Genomic DNA, 16,624 nt, shown 5'->3' with positions numbered 1-16,624 from the left:
GGGTGGTGAACACACAAAACAATATACCTGAAACCTATATAACTTTATTAACCAGTGTCACCCCAATAAATTTTTTAAATATGTCCCTTAGCCTATCACTGCTTCGGGCATGCCCAGTACTTATTTGTCAGATGAGAAGTATGCTCCCAGGGAGTGTCATCCCCCATTGTGGGGTGGGGGGGTTAGTGTGTTGGTATGAAATGTGTTTTTGCTATTGTAACTTTACCTGTGTTGTTCAATTCAGGAGCTGAAGAAAGCCATTTTGGAAGATTTGGTGAGGTTAGGAAAAGAAAGTGGACTGCATTCCTTTGAACAGGTAACTGTAACCTTCCCCATGGTTGTTAACAGCCCTTCCCAGTGATGAGATTTAAAGCAACCTAGTGACCCTGGCCTGGATCGCCCACTCCCAGGCTGTGGCTGGCAGGCAGGCCTCGCACCCACGGAGGGCCATGGCCCGTTCCAGCCTGAGGGCCGAGGCCTGCGTCCCGGGCTGAAATGGGTCACAGATCGGGTGAGGCGGCTGGCTGTCCTCGGCCTCTCGGACGTTCAGAAAGCCGAAACAGGACCCGAGCCATCACTGCTGGATCACGTGCACGCGGCCTGTCTCCAGGCTGCCCTGCTCCTGACCAGGGCCCTGTCTTATTTTTATTTTCACGGGGATATTCTTCTTGGCTGCAGCAGGCAAGCTCACTGGCTAGAGCACTGGAAAAATTGTGCTCTTCAGGCCAATGATCTGTTAGCACAGCGTGCGCAGGGCGAGGAGGGAGACCCGAGGGACACATGGTGGGGGGGCGCGGTGGCAGCTCTCCCCGGCCTTTCGTCTTTGCGAGGGTGCGGTTCTTACTGTAGCTGAGGTCAGAAGCAACTTGGTCCTGCTTACATGTAGCATTTATACATCTTCTCTAGTCGAAAATTCAAGAAGAATTTATGAAGCAGAAAAAAATACTGATTATTAAAATTTCCTGGTGTCATTAATATAATTATTTTTCATAAAATTTTGTTTCTCCAGTAGAGTCCCCAAATATAGTATTAGAGACCTGTATGTTCATTTTGATGATAACCTAAAACATTTTAAAACCAGTTTTAAATGTAAAGCTCTTAGAGCAATTCTGTGCAGTTAAAAAACATTTCCACTGTTTTAGACTAACTTTTTTAAGTTTGAAACTGAAGAAATGTAAACATAGTTGCAGGGGCTGAGAGATCGCTTTTCTTTTGAAGTAGATCTCTACATTAACCTAGTTTGAGAAACACTGCTTTCTGTCATCCTACAGCACGTTTTAGGGCAAACAAGACCCGGATGAATACATCTTCATAAAGTCATAAAACTAAAATCGTAAAATCTGAGACACTCAGGCAAGTTATATTTACCTCTCTGAGTGGAGGGTCAATTCTGGCTAAGCAGTTATTTAAATGTCTAAATTTGGCGGAACTGACCTCACTGCCCTTCCATAAGGGAAGCTGCTGACCAGATCGTATGGTCAGGTGGATCCGGGGCCACAGATGGGTGGTCCACGGCCTGGCTGGTCCCGCCTGCCTGCGTTGTAAAGGGCTGGCTCTGAGGGCCCTGGGCATGGCCCAGGTCTGGGGCCAGGATTACTGAACTGACCAGTTCCCGTGATTCCTGAGGACTGCACGCCCCCTGCTGGGCTTAGATGCATGACCAGCCCCAGGGCACGAGGGGAATCTGACAGCTAGGTTTCCTCCTCCTGGAAAAGACCACCGACTCTTGAGATTATGCTTGAAAGGCACCTTTGGCTATGTTTCCAGGGTTAACCCGTGGGCTGGGCGAGTCAGAGTTTTCACCGAAAGGAGACGTGTTCTTGACTTTCCATGAGCCTTAAGCAGAGTTCCTGCTCTAATGATCTGCCTCGCCATGGTAACTCCAAACACAGAGAAGCCCTGTGGCGTCCCAGGGGCCTGAGTGCTGCTGCCAAGGCTGTCCCCTCTTTGTTGGTCTGCGGTGTCCTCCCCGACACAGCCAGGGTGCGCCGTGGCTGACCACAGGCCGGGCATCCTGCCTGAGGGGGGCCCACTGGTGTTTCGAAGTTCAACAGAAACTGAGTCAATCCATAATCCATCGTCAGCCCGTCCTTTTCTCTTTTCCTCAAATGTGAATGATCAGTTAAGGTGTAACCCTAGTCTTTGAAGAAACACACATAAATAGGCTTAAATCATTCAACAAAAAGTGAAAAGAGTACAGACTTATTGGGTAGGGTTGATGTGAATTAAACTTTGAATTTGATTTAAAAAGTAATGTAATTTAACTTATAGAAACAGACAATCCCTGGAACTAAGCCACCCATTATTAATTTATGGGGATCTTTGGAAGTTATGTTTTAATGAGTAGACATGAAGCATTTAAAGTAACTCTCAATAACTTTGAAACGTGGGCACCTGGGAAGTATTTGAGCATAGTTAACCACTTCCTTGACTTTTGTATGCTTTACTAGTTTGTACAGGCAATACTAAGTGAACTTTGACGTGATAGATTTTTCAAATTGTGACTGGGAAACCTTCATTAAAATATTTAATTGTATTTCCTGTCATTGAAATAAATACTTACCTAATCAATATGCCTTTAAATTAGAAATGAATTGAACATTTTCCTAATTAATTTAAATGTTTTTCTACTTTATTCTTCTGTCCTAAATTAATCACTCTCTGTTTATTCTCTACAAGCAATATTGCGTGTTAAAAGTAGTTCATTGAGTGAAAAATGCCATTGAAAAAATTTAATTACTGTGTTTCCTCAAAACCAAGAAGAGTTCTGTGCTGTGAAAAGTTGGCATAAATTGACACTTTTCAGGTATTTTATTCCAGTACAATATTTAAATGTTACATTACTTCTAAGTTTTAAAAAGCCTGTAGAACCACTTTGCAGTGACAAGAAGGTAGTTTCAGAACAACGGCGAACAGCGTCTGCTTTCTTTCCTCAGCAAAACATGTGCTTAGTACAAATTGGAAACTGAGTTTCATGTTCTTCTATTAGGCATAAAGGGTGCTTATTCTCATTCGCTTTTTCACACTTGACAGTTTAGTTGCACTCGAACATATATAATTATTTATAAAAAGTGAAATTGGTGTTATCGTCTCTTTAAAAACTGCAGGCCTGTGAGCCTCCGAGAGAGGCAGTGCCGGACCCCGGGTGTGACCCGTCACCTCACGTACTGCCTGGGCTTTCGGTTGCTGGGGCAGTTTGTGTAGTGTTTTCCTGGGAGAATGTGCAGAGACCCGGGGCTGTGGGTCGGACTGGAGCCGGATGCCCCTCCGATCACTCCCCGAGGGGCCGAGAGCGGAGCCGAGCGCCATGCTGCTCACTGACGCCCCCCCAGAGCCTCTTTGTAGAGTCAGCTTGAACTGCAGGTGCCCCGTCATCCCTGCGGCTTGCTGCGGCCAGCTGGTTTGACAAGATACTCAGGATCTACCTGCACGTGCCATCCTTTCTTCCTAGGATCATAATGTTTTCTTTTACCTTCCACTTACCATCTGCAGAACATCATGGAGCTCTCCCTATGAAATCCATCTTCCCTGAACTGTACTGCTCTTAGCTTCTGCTGGTCACTCCTGGGTTTTCAAAGCTTTGCTCACCCCCACGCCTGTGCTGAACACAGACTCTTGTACTCGTTACACGGTGTTCTCCACATGCTGCTAGGGAGGCTGAGCAGCTGGAGCCAGGCTGCGGGGACACTGTGGAAGTTACATCTTGGCATTTGCAGCTCCTTCTAAAATTATATAATTAATTTCACTTACAAAAGGAGGCGGTTAGCTGATGGAAACAGTATCACATAGGTGGATTTGGGGTCCCCAGGATAGTTTCTGTTTGATAAAAACAAATTAGGAAAAAGTCTATTCCCGAGAGTATAGGAAACAGCAGCCCTGTTCCCTATCAACACCTTGCTTCTCTGAACCTTAACTAATTTTGAAACATTTGATAATCACCCCTTTTAGCCCAGATTCCCAGCTATTTATACTGGATATCCAAAAAGAAATGATTTTACTGTGTGAAGTGGAGTTGAGGCAGCTGCCTGTAAGGCTAGCTCTCCTTTTAGCCTTAAGTTCCCTCCTCCCCTTCATTCCCCTCCACTCCCCTCCACATGAAGCCCTTAATATGATGTTCTTTTTATAAAAAGTGAATCCTCCATTTGAAAAAATTTATGAGAGACAAAGAGGAATCTGATTTATTAATGCCGTGTTTGTTTGAAAACTTTCACATTTTTAAATTACAAGCATAGGTTAAAAAAGCTAGAATTTGTTAAAAATTAAAGCTTTTAAAGAAGTTGGAAGGATAGCTGTTTTAGAGGTGCTCTTTGTATATTGAGTTTTTGATCTGAAAATTTGGTGAATGTAATGGAGAGTTTTCTGAGCAAAGAATTCTGTGACATCTCAGAGTACCCACCTGCCAGGGTACTAGACTATGAGCATCAGAGAGTTTGAAAACTATCAATGACGTTCTGAATTTTTGCAACTATTTGCATACATTGGGTTTTTTCCAGTTTGGTTTTTGTTGTTGTTGTTGTTGTAGTAAAGTACACATAAGATAAAATCTATCATCTCGACCATTTTTAAGTGTACAGTTGAGTGGTGTTGGGTGCATTTGTAATACTGTACAACTAGTACCACCTTCTGTCTCCATAATTCCTATCATCTTGTAAAACCGAGACCCTCCAGTGTTGTTACACAGTCACTCCCAATTCCACGCCGCTCTCCTCCCCGCCCCTGGCAGCCACCGCTGCACTTTCTGCCCCCGAAACTCTGATTGCCCGGAGCACCTCATCTGAGCCGAGTCACGCAGTGTTTGTCTTTCTGTGACTGGCTCACTTCACTCCGCTCCGTGTCCTCAAGGTTCATCTATACCATAGCATATGCTAGAATTTTCCTCCTTTTTAGCGTGAATAGTGTTCCATTGTACGTGTATACCACATTTTACTTATCCATTCATTCACCGATGGACATTTGGATCGCTTCCACATTGTAGCTCTTGTGAATAATGCTACTGAGAGCATGGCTGCACAGTGATCTTTTGGAAACCCTGCTTTCGATTCCGCTTCTGGGAAATAGCACGAAGTGGAGTACTGGGTCACCCAGTAGTTCTATTTTGAACGTTCCGAGGAAATGCCACACTGTTTTCCACAGTGGCTGCACCATTTTATGTTCCTACTAATAATGTACAAGGGTCCCGATTTCTCTATATCTTCACTTTTTATTTTCTGTTTATTTGAATGATAGCCATCCTACTGGGTATGAGGTAGAATGTACATTGATTTTTGAAGTAAGTCGTTTCCTGATTATATCTATTGATTTTTTATTCTTTAATTGTATTTTATTGATTATGCTATTACAGTTGTCCTGATTTTACCTTATTTGCCCCCTCCACCCAGCACCCCCCACTGCCTCAGGCAATTTCCACACCATGGTTCATGTCCATAGGTCATGCGTGTATAAGTTCTTTGGCTACTGCATTTCCTACACTGCACTTTACATCCCCATGGCTACTCTGTAACTACCTATTTGTGCTTCTTCATAACCTCACCTCCTCACCTCTTCCCCCATACCCCTCTCCCATCTGGCAACCCTCAAAATGCTCTCCGTATCCATGATTCTGTCTCTGTTCTTCTTTCTTTGTTTTTTAGATTCAATTATTGATAGATATGTATTTTTGCCATTTTATTGTTTATAGTTTTGATATTCTTCTTTTTAAATAAGTCTCTGTAACACTTCATATAACAATGATTTGGTGATGATGAACTCCTTTATTTTTTTATTGTCTGGGAAGCTCTTTATCTGCCTATCCATTCTAAATGATAGCTCTGCTGGGTAGAGCAATCTTGGCTCTAGGTCCCTGCTTTTCATGACTTTGAATATTTCTTTCCAATCCCTTCTAGCCTGCAAAGTTTCTTTTGAGAAGTCAGCTGACAGTCTTATGGGAACTATGCTGTAGGTAATGACTTCTTTTCTCTTTCTGCTTTTAAGATTCTTTATCTTTCACTTTTGGCATTTTAATAACGATGTGTCTTGGAGTGGGCCTCTTTGCATCCATCTTGTTTGGGACTCTCTATGCTTCCTGCACTTGCATGTCTGTTTCCTTCACCAAATTAGGGAAGTTTTCTTTCATTATTTTTAAAATAGATTTCCAATTTTTTGCTCTTTCCCTTCTCCTTCTAGCAACTCTATGATGTGAATATTGAACCTCTTGAAGTCGTCCCAGAGGCTGCTTGTACTATCCTCATTTTTTTTAGATTCTTTTTTTTCTTATTCTGATTGGTTGTTTTTTGCTTCCTTATGTTTCAAATCATTGATTTGATTCTCGGTTTCATCCATTCTACTGGTATTACCCTATATAATGTTCTTTATTTCAATTAGTGTTTCCTTCGTTTCTGACCCTATGTTTTTTATACTGCTAAGGTCCTCACTAAGTTTCTTGAGCATCCTTATTACCAGTGTTTTGAACTCTGCATCTGTTAGATTGCTTGTCTCCATTTGTTTTACTCTTTTTCTGGAGTTTTGTTCTGTTCTTTCATTTAGGCCATGTTTCTCTGTCTCATTTTGGCAGCCTCCCTGTGTTTGTTTCTGTGTATTGGGTAGAGCTGCTTTGACTCCATGTCTTGGTAGTGTGTGGCCCGTTGTAGTAGGTGTCCTATAGAGTTTAGTGGCACAGCCTCCCCTATCACCCAAGCTGGATATTTGAGGTGTGCTTTTTGTGTGAGCTGAGTATACCCTCCTCTTGTAGTTGAGCCTTGGTTGCTCTTTGCAAATCAATGGGAGGGATTTACCCAGGCTGGTCAGCTGCAAGGACTAGCTATGACCACTGATAACCAACCTCCACCTTCCATGGATCATTAGCTGTACAGGGGCAGGGTGGTGGTGCTCCAACCTAATCTGTAGCTGTCCACTGGATGTGCTGGCCCTGGATTTTCCTGGGTGGTGCAAGCCAGGGTCATCCCCCACCTGTGTTTTGCCTGGGGCCATCCTGACTGAACTATTAAGCAATCTGAGATGGCTGCTGCTTATGCTTGGCCTGGAGATTCCCAGGCAAAGCTAAGCTATGAATCTAGGCTGGATAATGCTAGTGCTGGACCTGGGGCTCACTGAGGCCAGCTGTTGCTTGTTTGAAAGGATTTAGGATGTTGTAAAATATGAGCCAAGACCAGCCATTCCTATGGAAAAGAAGCTTAAGTGGGTCCATCAGTCGGGTGGGGCTGATCTCTGGGGATCTCCAAAGTGAGTCAGACAGTGTTAGCCAGGTTGATGGAGCCTCAGATATGTCACCAGTTTTGCCAGCTCTGTGGCCTTGTGAGTGGAGGGTTTAGAGAAGGGACAATGGCCTCTGCTTATCTTGATGCCAGACACTTCAGTTTCTCCCAGGATGCCACTGGTGTCTTTCAAGCTGCTACCCTGGTGCTGGAGCTCAGAGGCAGTGAGTCTGAGTAGGTAAGTCCATGCATGGGTTCTTTAAGAGGAACTGCTTGGGACTCCAGAATATTCTTCCACCAATTCAATCCCCTCTGGTTTTTGTGGGGGACTCATGTTCCTGGCACTGGAACTCTGGGCTGGTGGCCCTGGTGTGCGGCTGGGGCTCCTCGCTCCTGAAATTTTCACCCACCACATGTGGGTGTGGGACCAGCCTGTTCCTTGTCTGTCCCCTTCCTACCAGTCTGGATGGATGTGGTTTCTCTAATTCCATAGTTGCCAGACTTCCATTCAACTGGATTTCTGACAGTTCTGAGTGATGGTTGTTCTATATTGTGGTTGTCATTTTGATGTGGTTTTGTAAAGAGGTGAGTCATGTCTGCTTATGCTGCCATCTTGACCAGAAGTCTGCATTAATTCTCCACTGATTTTACTGAAAGTTCTCCTATGACAGCACAGCTGACACAGCAACCTCTCTCTCTTGTTCTCCTGGCTTTCGTAACCCACATTCCAGTTCTTTCTACTTCTCAGATCACTTCCTCTCTGTCTCAAGCCTAGCCTGTAGCTCTGTCCCAAACACTAAAATTCATACATCCAATGTCCAAAGACTACTTGGTGTCTCAGAAGCATTTCATATTTTACAGGAATACTTCATCTTACCACCTCCAAAGAATCTTTCTCCTCCTCCAGTTTTTCTGCTCAAGCAGATACCTAAAACCATTACTATCTCTCTTTCTTTACCACTTAACCAAGCCAATTGTAAGTCCCATCCTTTCTATCCCTAAATCTATTTCTATCCCCACAGCCAAATTTTGGGCCTGAATCACCATTAGTCTTGCCTCTCAGCTAGTCTTCCAGCTTCCACTTTTACCTCACTTCAATCCATCCATAATGGATTAATCAGTCTAAAGAGCCATTCTGGTTCTGTCTCTTCCTGTTTAAGATTATTTTAAAAAGTACTTCCAAACTCCCTACCTTAGCTAATTAGTCCTCTATAATTTGGTCTATCCCTCCAGCCTCATCTCTTTCCTCTTCGTGTGCACTGTGTGCTTCAGCCTGCACGGGCGGTGCCTCAGAGCCGCCTCTGCCTGGGGCACCCTCCTCTCCTCAGGCCACACAGCACCAACCACGCCCCTTCCCCTTGCAGTCTTCCTCTGGCTAAAGCCTACCCATCCTTCAGAGCTCAACTCAGGCATCCCTTTTCAATGGACCCTGCCCAAGCCTGGGTTAGGTACTAGATCAGAAATGCATTCAGCTCTCAGAGAAAACCCACAGTGCCTTAAACACATAGGGTATGTTTTTGCGTTTTCTTTTTTATCTCACTAAGAAACCCAAAGATGGGCTGTCCAGGCCTTCAAAGACCTAGGCTGTGCTGATCTTTCTACTCTCCATTTTTAGTGTGTTGGTTTATCACCTAGTGGTCACAAGGAGGCTGCTACAACTTTGGACATTGTTTACATTCAAGAAAGGAAAACAGGAGAGTGGGTGGAGATGTCTGTCTTTGAACCTTTCATTAGGAAAGCTAAACTTCCCCTTCTCGTTAGCCACACACGGATTTCGTGGCCAGCCCCTAGCTTCAAAGGAGGCTGGGAAATCAGGGGAAAGGATTGTCATGATTGACATAGACTGTTCTGACCCCCAACCAAATCAGGGTTTTGTTAGCATAGGAGAAGCAGGGAGTAGGTTGTGGGGAAGCACCTCACTCCACCCGCGAAAGGTGACCCTCTCGGCGCCTGTCCCCATCAGTCCCATGCTGCCGCCTCTCTCAGGAGATGGCAAGCTCCACGTGGGCAGGTACCGCGTGCTGCTTTTCTTTGTCTCTGTAGTGCCTAACACGATACCTGACACAGTAGTTTCTCAGTAAGTGTCAGTTACACAAAACGACAATATGAATGTGTGTGTGTATTTAACAAATATATTGTGAATTAATTTTTTAAGTCTATATTATAAATTCATAACCTTTTTTGCTACTTAATGATCTGGATCTATTATCTCAACAACAGCATGGAATTCAGACCTGTCAGTCAGGGTACAATTTCTTAGAGGTAGTGACTTTCCAGGGTTCAGCTCAAGCCCAGGTTGTAAAATTCTCATAGCACTGACAGTGGCCTTTTCTGCTGAAGCGGCCACAGGGGGACCCACCCCACCTTCCTAGATCAGCCCCTCTGACCCTGCAGTCAGCCTTGCAGAGAGGCAGCGTTTGCAGAGGCCTGGGGTGCGTCATGGAACCAGGCAGTGTGAACACCAAGTCTGATCCTGCCACACCTCCTTCCAAAAGAGGCGAGACTGTTCCATGAACGCGTCATGCCTTCCCCATTCTTTATGTTCTTCCTATGAGTGGCACCGTCCTCCGCACAGCCATCCAAGCCGGAAAGCCGGGAGTCCTCAGGGCTGTCTCCCTCTTCACTAGGTTTTGCCCATTTATCTCTGAATTGTTCTTAGAACTGCTTACTTATCTCTCTCACTGCTCTAAGTGCAGGCCCCCATCTTTCTCCCGTGGGTTAGCCAGGTCCTTCCGGTTGGGTTCCCTGCTCCTAATCTTAACGTTCTTAAAAACCATTCTTACATTTCTCTCCAAGAGACCTTCCTAAAATGTGCATTCGGCCATGTCATTGCCCCGTATAAAAACCTTCAGTCCCTCCCTGTTTTCTTCAGCACCAAGTTTGAGCACCTCCATCAACTGTCCCATCTACCATCCCCTTTACCTCTCTCATTCCCTTCACCTCTGCCTAGAAAGCCCTTTCCCACCCACCTCTCCCCCTTTGCTGGCTAACCGACTCATTGCCGGTGCTCACGGATTTGGCAGGGCTGCGTCCACAGCTCCTCCCTCTCCCTGCGGTAACTGTTAGGCGCCGTCCTCCTGCACAGAGCAGGTCGTCTGATGACTGCCCTGTGTGTCTGCTCTGCTGGATGCGACCGGGCAGGGCCACTCAGGGTTCCTCTCTGTGCCACCAGTGCCCGGCACAGAGCAAGCAGCCCATTGACTTCTGCGGACTGGCCAAGGGAAGGGGTAGGAAGGTGAAGGAGGCGGTTTTCAGACATGTCGGGTAGGCTGAAATGTCACTAACATAACTTTGACTTTTAAATAGGCACAGAGTTTTTATATATCAATATATCCCCATATGCCTGTTCATTTTGATCGTGTATGCTATCAATGCTGTGTTATATTCCTGATAAAGATGTATTCTGCATTTGGTTTTTAGGTAAAAGCCATTCACATCCATTGTGACATGTTCTCAGTTCAGAACGGCTTGCTGACACCGACATTAAAGGCTAAGAGACCTGAGCTGAGAGAGTACTTCAAAAAACAAATAGAAGAGCTTTACTCACTCTCCATGTGAAGTTCCAGGGAATTTCTTCTCCGTACAGTGGACTGTGTAGCAATATTACAGTTATTCTCGAAAGTAATGAGTCAGAATGATGCAGCCGAAACGAATAAGCACGTGACCTTAAGACTGAGCCTTTTCCTGTCCTGAGAGACCTTTAACAATATTTTCTCTACCATCACTGAGTACACTTTATTTTTATTAAAATGATACCGTAGCAAGCTGCTAAAAGTATTGCAAATGGCAATGTAAAAATCAAGGCTTTTCTCAAGAACTGTGTACCACTAAATATGCGCTCAATGTTCTCAGCACCCCTATTAAACATAAAGGAAAAACATAACCGATATATTGTACTTAATTACTTGTGAAATAGTGACTGGAAAGTGCAAATATCTAGGCAATGTGGACTACCTCATTCAATAACTGATTGTCAAAGTCACAATTAAATCAGACTTAAAAGTTAAAACCGGGTGTACAGAGTCATGCTACATGAAGCACGGTCACTCGCATTCTATATAACTTCAGTCTTCGGACGTGACAGTCCTTGTTGATGCAAAAAATGCTTTCTCTCTAATTTTTACTTTTATTCACAAAAAATGCAGATTCAGATATTTTCAAAACAAATGTTATATTTATATAACATGATACAGCAACCTTTCAATACATTTTCTCATCAGCTTATTAAATATTCAGTAACTACCTAGAAAAAAGTGTAATGTGTAACTACTTCAAGAATAGAATGGGTATGTTCTTGGACCTCTTACCACATGAATCCCCAAAACTGCCTTGTTGACTGTACAATGACTGGGTCTTTGGGGAGGACTTGGGAAAAGGAACCCGGAATTATTGCTCAGGGTGGGCAGCAGTTAAAGTACTCATGCGCCTGGCTGGGTTCTCCCAGGCTTCCGTTCTCAGTGTGTCCACGCCAGGCCTGGGAAACCCATCATGCCCATGATTCGGAAGGATCTTACTTGCTTTCAGCAAGACTATCAAGGCACGATGTAGGGAGGAAGGAATGTTATTTCCAAATAAGGTCATTTTTCCACAACAATTCTGAAGAATATAAATATCTCCTCGGGGTACAGTTTCATTCATAAAATCTTTAAGTGCTTTGAAGCTCCACCACAAAAATCTCTCGCGTTATGTATTTAGATGTGCCCTGCACCCGGCTGCCAACAATTTCATGTAATTAAAGCCCAGCATGAAGGGCAGTTAAGGCCCGAGCTATACACTGTCCACCTGCAGAAGGAAACCTTCCTTGGAAGGTGTTTTGTGTAGAGACTGGGCTCTGAAAGCGGAAAAGGGGGCAGTGTTCCCAGTCCAGAATACCCCTTCCCCCAGAGCAAGCCCAGACTGAGTTAAAAGCTGCGCCATCACACAGGCCTCCTGGATGGGCGTGCACAAGTGACTGCACACTTACACATCGGTCTTGGCAAAAGTGAACCACAGCTTCATCGGATGTATTTATCCAGTTTTTTAATATGTATTGCGTTGCAATATTCTCTTTGCAGACCCACTACTTACTTGCCTTACACTTACAAATTTGACTTTTTGTAAATGAGCTAGTTCTATGCATATTAATTTAAAGGCATTTCTGAATAAACAAATACTAGAAAATGCCTAAGGCCACATCTCTATAACATGAAATTTTTATATTTAATAGATAGTTGACTAATTAAAAAGGAAAATCATTACCTGGATATTCATACTATTTTAAAGGCAAATAGCTTCACATCTTGAAGAAAATGAAACTTTGGAAACAAAAGCGGTTTTGTTTCCAAAAGGATTTTGACAATGTCATATAAGCAAATGATTTAAAACATTTTGATTCTATTTATACCTCACAGAGGTTAGATAAGGTTGATTATGGACACCTTGAGATTTCTTCTTTTTCTTCTTTTAAAGATCTTATGTTTCCACCAGCCTTCCTGATCTGTGTGAAAGCATCACACTTGGGCCAATAAATCAGTTACCGCACATATGATGAGAAAAGTGAACAGTGGGCCCCCAAATATATCGCAAGTACATTTATCTATTCCTCTGCTTAGCTGCACTGATTTTTTTTTAATACAGGAGGAACGGAGCAATATGTATTAATGGGAAAGCCCTTCGTGTTTCAGATTTCCCAGCTTTATTTAGCGCAACGAAGTCTGTGTTTCACTTTAACCAATACAGAAAAAGGCTGTGTGCTTAAGACACGCACCTTCATAGTGGAGGTCGGGTCCAGTTTAAGTCTAGAGGTATAGCCCAGATCAATTCCTTACGCATAAACATATTTAAACATTTGGCCTTTTACCTGTTTGTCATTCAAATGTGTTTTCTCACATTTTACAAGCTAATCTTGTGTCTATTATAAAATAGAATATATGCCAATTTTTTTTCCTTTTGCCATGAAAGACATCTCTGTGTTATGCTATGATTCCCTCCAGGTGATAGAGGAAACTCTGGCCAGGCGTGGTGTGTAGGCATAGCTGCAACTGTTGGGAACTCACGAACTCAGGAGTCCAAGGAATGGACACACCGTGTCTTTCTCACATGAGCAAGTCAATCTTTCATTCCTAATTTAGGTAAAACTGCAAGCATGAGAAAAAATGCTATTTTTATAGTCAGGTGATGTTTTAGCTACTTGAAGTTGGCACTGAACTTGATTGTATTACCCACTGAAGAACCAATAATCTTATTTTCTGCATAAAGAAAGTGAATTATTCTTTATTTTCCAAATGTATAAAGCACAAATGTGATCTAGTTATTTAGAATACAAAATACTATGAAATGAATGTAAAGAATGGAAAAATGTATTTTTGCATGAAAACAGACTACTTACAAACTTGCTTAATTATCTCAGGAAAAAAGAATGAATAATCACACATAAAATTGGTAAGCTATACATTGAGCTCCATCGCTGCATTGTCTTGCCTGTTTTTATTTTAAGGAGGCATGTACAGGAAAAGATGAAATGATCCCCGGAGTCGGAATTTACTCTCCGGTACCCTGCACAGTCCTTTCTGTGGGTGTACAATTAACTGCAGTGAGAATGGGATTAGCATTCAAGTGAGGACAAAGCTGCAGATGAGAAACTTGGTTATCACCCAGAGGATACCGATAAATATCTGAAATACAAACATTTCTGAACCTGGGCCCAAGCTGAAAGGTTTTCATGAGGTGAAAGTGGCTTTTAAACATTCATTTGACTGGTTATTTTCATTTTCCTTGTTAAGTCATTGCAACAAGTGCATGAGGGGGGGAAATGGATATTTTTTGAAGACTCGCTTATTCAACTTTCAATTTTTTTAAAAGGAGATTAAAATATTACTTTTTAAATATGCATAAAAATAACAACTATATTTTAGTTGCTTTGTTATAATAGCATGCATATCAAATATAAAATGCATTTATGGAAACTTTTGTAAAAAATAAAGAGTTTTTTGTTTCTCAAAGTTGCTTATAACTGCTATTTTATATATTTATATCACATAACCCTGTGATGTTAGTACATTTAGTGCTTACGGTGAACATGGTGTAAAGCATGTCACTAGTCTGCATACTCTCCTCCCTCTGTCCTGGTCTGGTGCTTCAAGAGGCTCTCCTTCGCTTTGCACAGTTGCTATTACCAAATGTGCCCTGGATTTAAATCACTTTTATGGTATAAAATATGGTTCACTCCCAGGTTTCAGAACCATAGATAGACAGACAGATAGATAGATAGATAGATAGACAGATAGAAAGACAGATAGATAAGAACAGCCTTGGCCGGGTGGCCCAGTTGGTTGGAGCATCGTCCCATACACAAAAAGCTCGCTGGTTCCATTCCCAGTCGGGGCGCATACCCAGGTTTCAGGTTCAGTCCCTGGTTGGGGTTTCTCTCCCCCTCTTTGTCTATAATCAATAAATATATCCCTGGTGAGAAAAAAAGGACAAATAACTATTCAAAATTTCCATCATCATGGCCTGTAAAACAGTATCTCCATAATGTCTTTTACCTGCCTACAAGTTAACAGGCACATTTTCTTAAAGTGGTATGTTCTGCCATGTCTAGATTATGCAGATTCGGCCTTCTCTATATTTACCAGCCTCCACTCCTTTCTATTCTCAAAGCTTTTCATGTAATTGGTTCCTCTCTCATCTTTTTTTTTGGCTATAGTGCTTTGTTTTTTAAAATCCTCACCGGAGGATATATTGATTTAGACTTGATCTTAGCTCAGAGGCTGAGAAGTGATGATATATTGATTTTATTTTATTTTTTATTATTTATTTTTTTGAGGGGAAGGGAAGGAGAGAAACATCAGTGTATGGTTGCCTCTTGTGCGCCCCCTGCTGGGAACTGGCCCACAACTCAGGCATGTGCCCTGACTGGGAATTGGACAGTGAGCCTTTGGTCCCCAGGCCTGTGCTCAATCCACTGAGCTACACCAGCCAGGGCTGATTTTAGAGAGAGGAAGGGGGAGAGAAAGAAACATCAATTGGTGGCCTCCTATTCACACACCAGGGATTAAACTCACAGCCGGGGTGTGTGTGCGCATTGACTGGGAATCAAACCCGCAGGCTTCTGGTGTATGGGGCAACGTTCCAACACTGCAACCAAGCCACCTGGCCAGGGCCACTATGGTGCTTTCTTAATTAGTCTTCTGTTTCTACTCCAGCTTCCTCAAATTTCGCCACCCACATTTCAGTCATAGTGACCTTTTAAAATTGAAAATCTGGTCATGCCACTTTCCTGTTTAATATTCCCTTGATGACTTCCCATAGTTTCCAGGATAAAGTTCAGACTCCCTGGTTCAGCACACCAGGCCCAGCACTTCTTCTCCTGCCCTTCCCTGATGGGACCTTGGCTCCAATCATACCGACTACTTTATGCGGCATCCTATAAGCAACATGTTTTTCTGTGCCTCTGTGCGGCACGTACAGTCCCCTTTCTGTAGAACACCCTTTCCTTTAGTCCTGACTCTTATCATTCATCTCTTAAAACTCAGCCCAAGTATTTTCTCCGAGCAGCTTCTCACATGATTGACTGGTTGATTATCCCTTTGCCTCACTCCGACTCAGACTGTAAGTTGCTTGAGACTGTAGCCCCAGTGCAGGTCTGGCCCACAGTGGATGCTCAAGAAAAGTCTATCGAATGGAAACCCCCTTGCCTTTTTTTTTCATACGTTGCATAGCATTAAAACTTCCATGCCTGAAGGTGCTTTTCATCTGTCACTGACTTTTTCTCTTCTTGACAGCTAAGTATAAATAAACTGGTTTTCTGTTGGACCTTGAAGCCTGTGGATGGTACCACAATTGAAGCTGCTCAGTGGGTCACTGCAAAAAAAAAAAAACAACAAAAAAAACCCAAACCCAAAACAGTATTCATAAAGATTTTCTCTGGGCTCCAAAGAATCCCAAATCCACAAACTGGCTGTTTTTCAAAAAGCTTTCTTCAGAAATGTCTTAGGAATTCAGAATTTGTTTTCCCACGGAAGTTAGCACCTCCGTGACTGGTGCAGGCTTATCAAACCTGTCACGTTACTGAAATGAAACACTGATGGCAGAATTCTGAATCTAGATATGACAACAGTACATCAGGGAAGTGGAAGAAGTTCAATAAATCACTCACGACTGAATGCTTGTACTGGCATTTGTGTATTTAGGGGCGGAGTGAGGGGACATACAGAGAGATGACTGAGCTGAGCTGTCGCTCTGACCCACCTCACCCTTTTGTAGAGGACTCATTTCCTTCCCCTTTCATACACTGGCTCTCGTCGAAGTTTGTTTGTTGGTTTGTTTTTTAAGATTTTTTTAGAGAGAGGGGAAGGGGGGGAGAAAAAGAGGGAGAGAAACAGCAATGTGTGGTTGACTCTCACATGCCCCCAACTGGGGATCCAGCCCACAACCCAGGCATGTACCCCAACTGG

The 16,624-nt window shown here is 43.2% G+C and overlaps 1 protein-coding gene across 7 annotated transcripts in view; it reads left to right on the top strand.

The window, feature by feature from the left end:
• ACSL6 (acyl-CoA synthetase long chain family member 6) overlaps positions 1-14,118 on the top strand; it is a 57,806-nt gene extending 43,688 nt beyond the window's left edge. For all 7 annotated transcript variants that reach the window (XM_037129952.2, XM_037129948.2, XM_037129954.2 and 4 more), the window contains 2 exons: positions 245-316; positions 10,611-14,118. In XM_037129952.2, the coding sequence (XP_036985847.2) occupies positions 245-316; positions 10,611-10,748 (210 nt within the window). In that variant the 3' untranslated portion in view covers positions 10,749-14,118. The remainder of the gene's footprint in view (positions 1-244; positions 317-10,610) is intronic.
• The last annotated feature ends 2,506 nt before the right edge of the window (positions 14,119-16,624 follow it).

Source organism: Artibeus jamaicensis, unplaced genomic scaffold (genome assembly GCF_021234435.1).
Source record: "Artibeus jamaicensis isolate MK-2021 breed Jamaican fruit bat unplaced genomic scaffold, CSHL_Jam_final contig_786, whole genome shotgun sequence".
NCBI lineage: Eukaryota > Metazoa > Chordata > Mammalia > Chiroptera > Phyllostomidae > Artibeus > Artibeus jamaicensis.
This window is presented reverse-complemented; position numbering and strand designations above follow the sequence as displayed.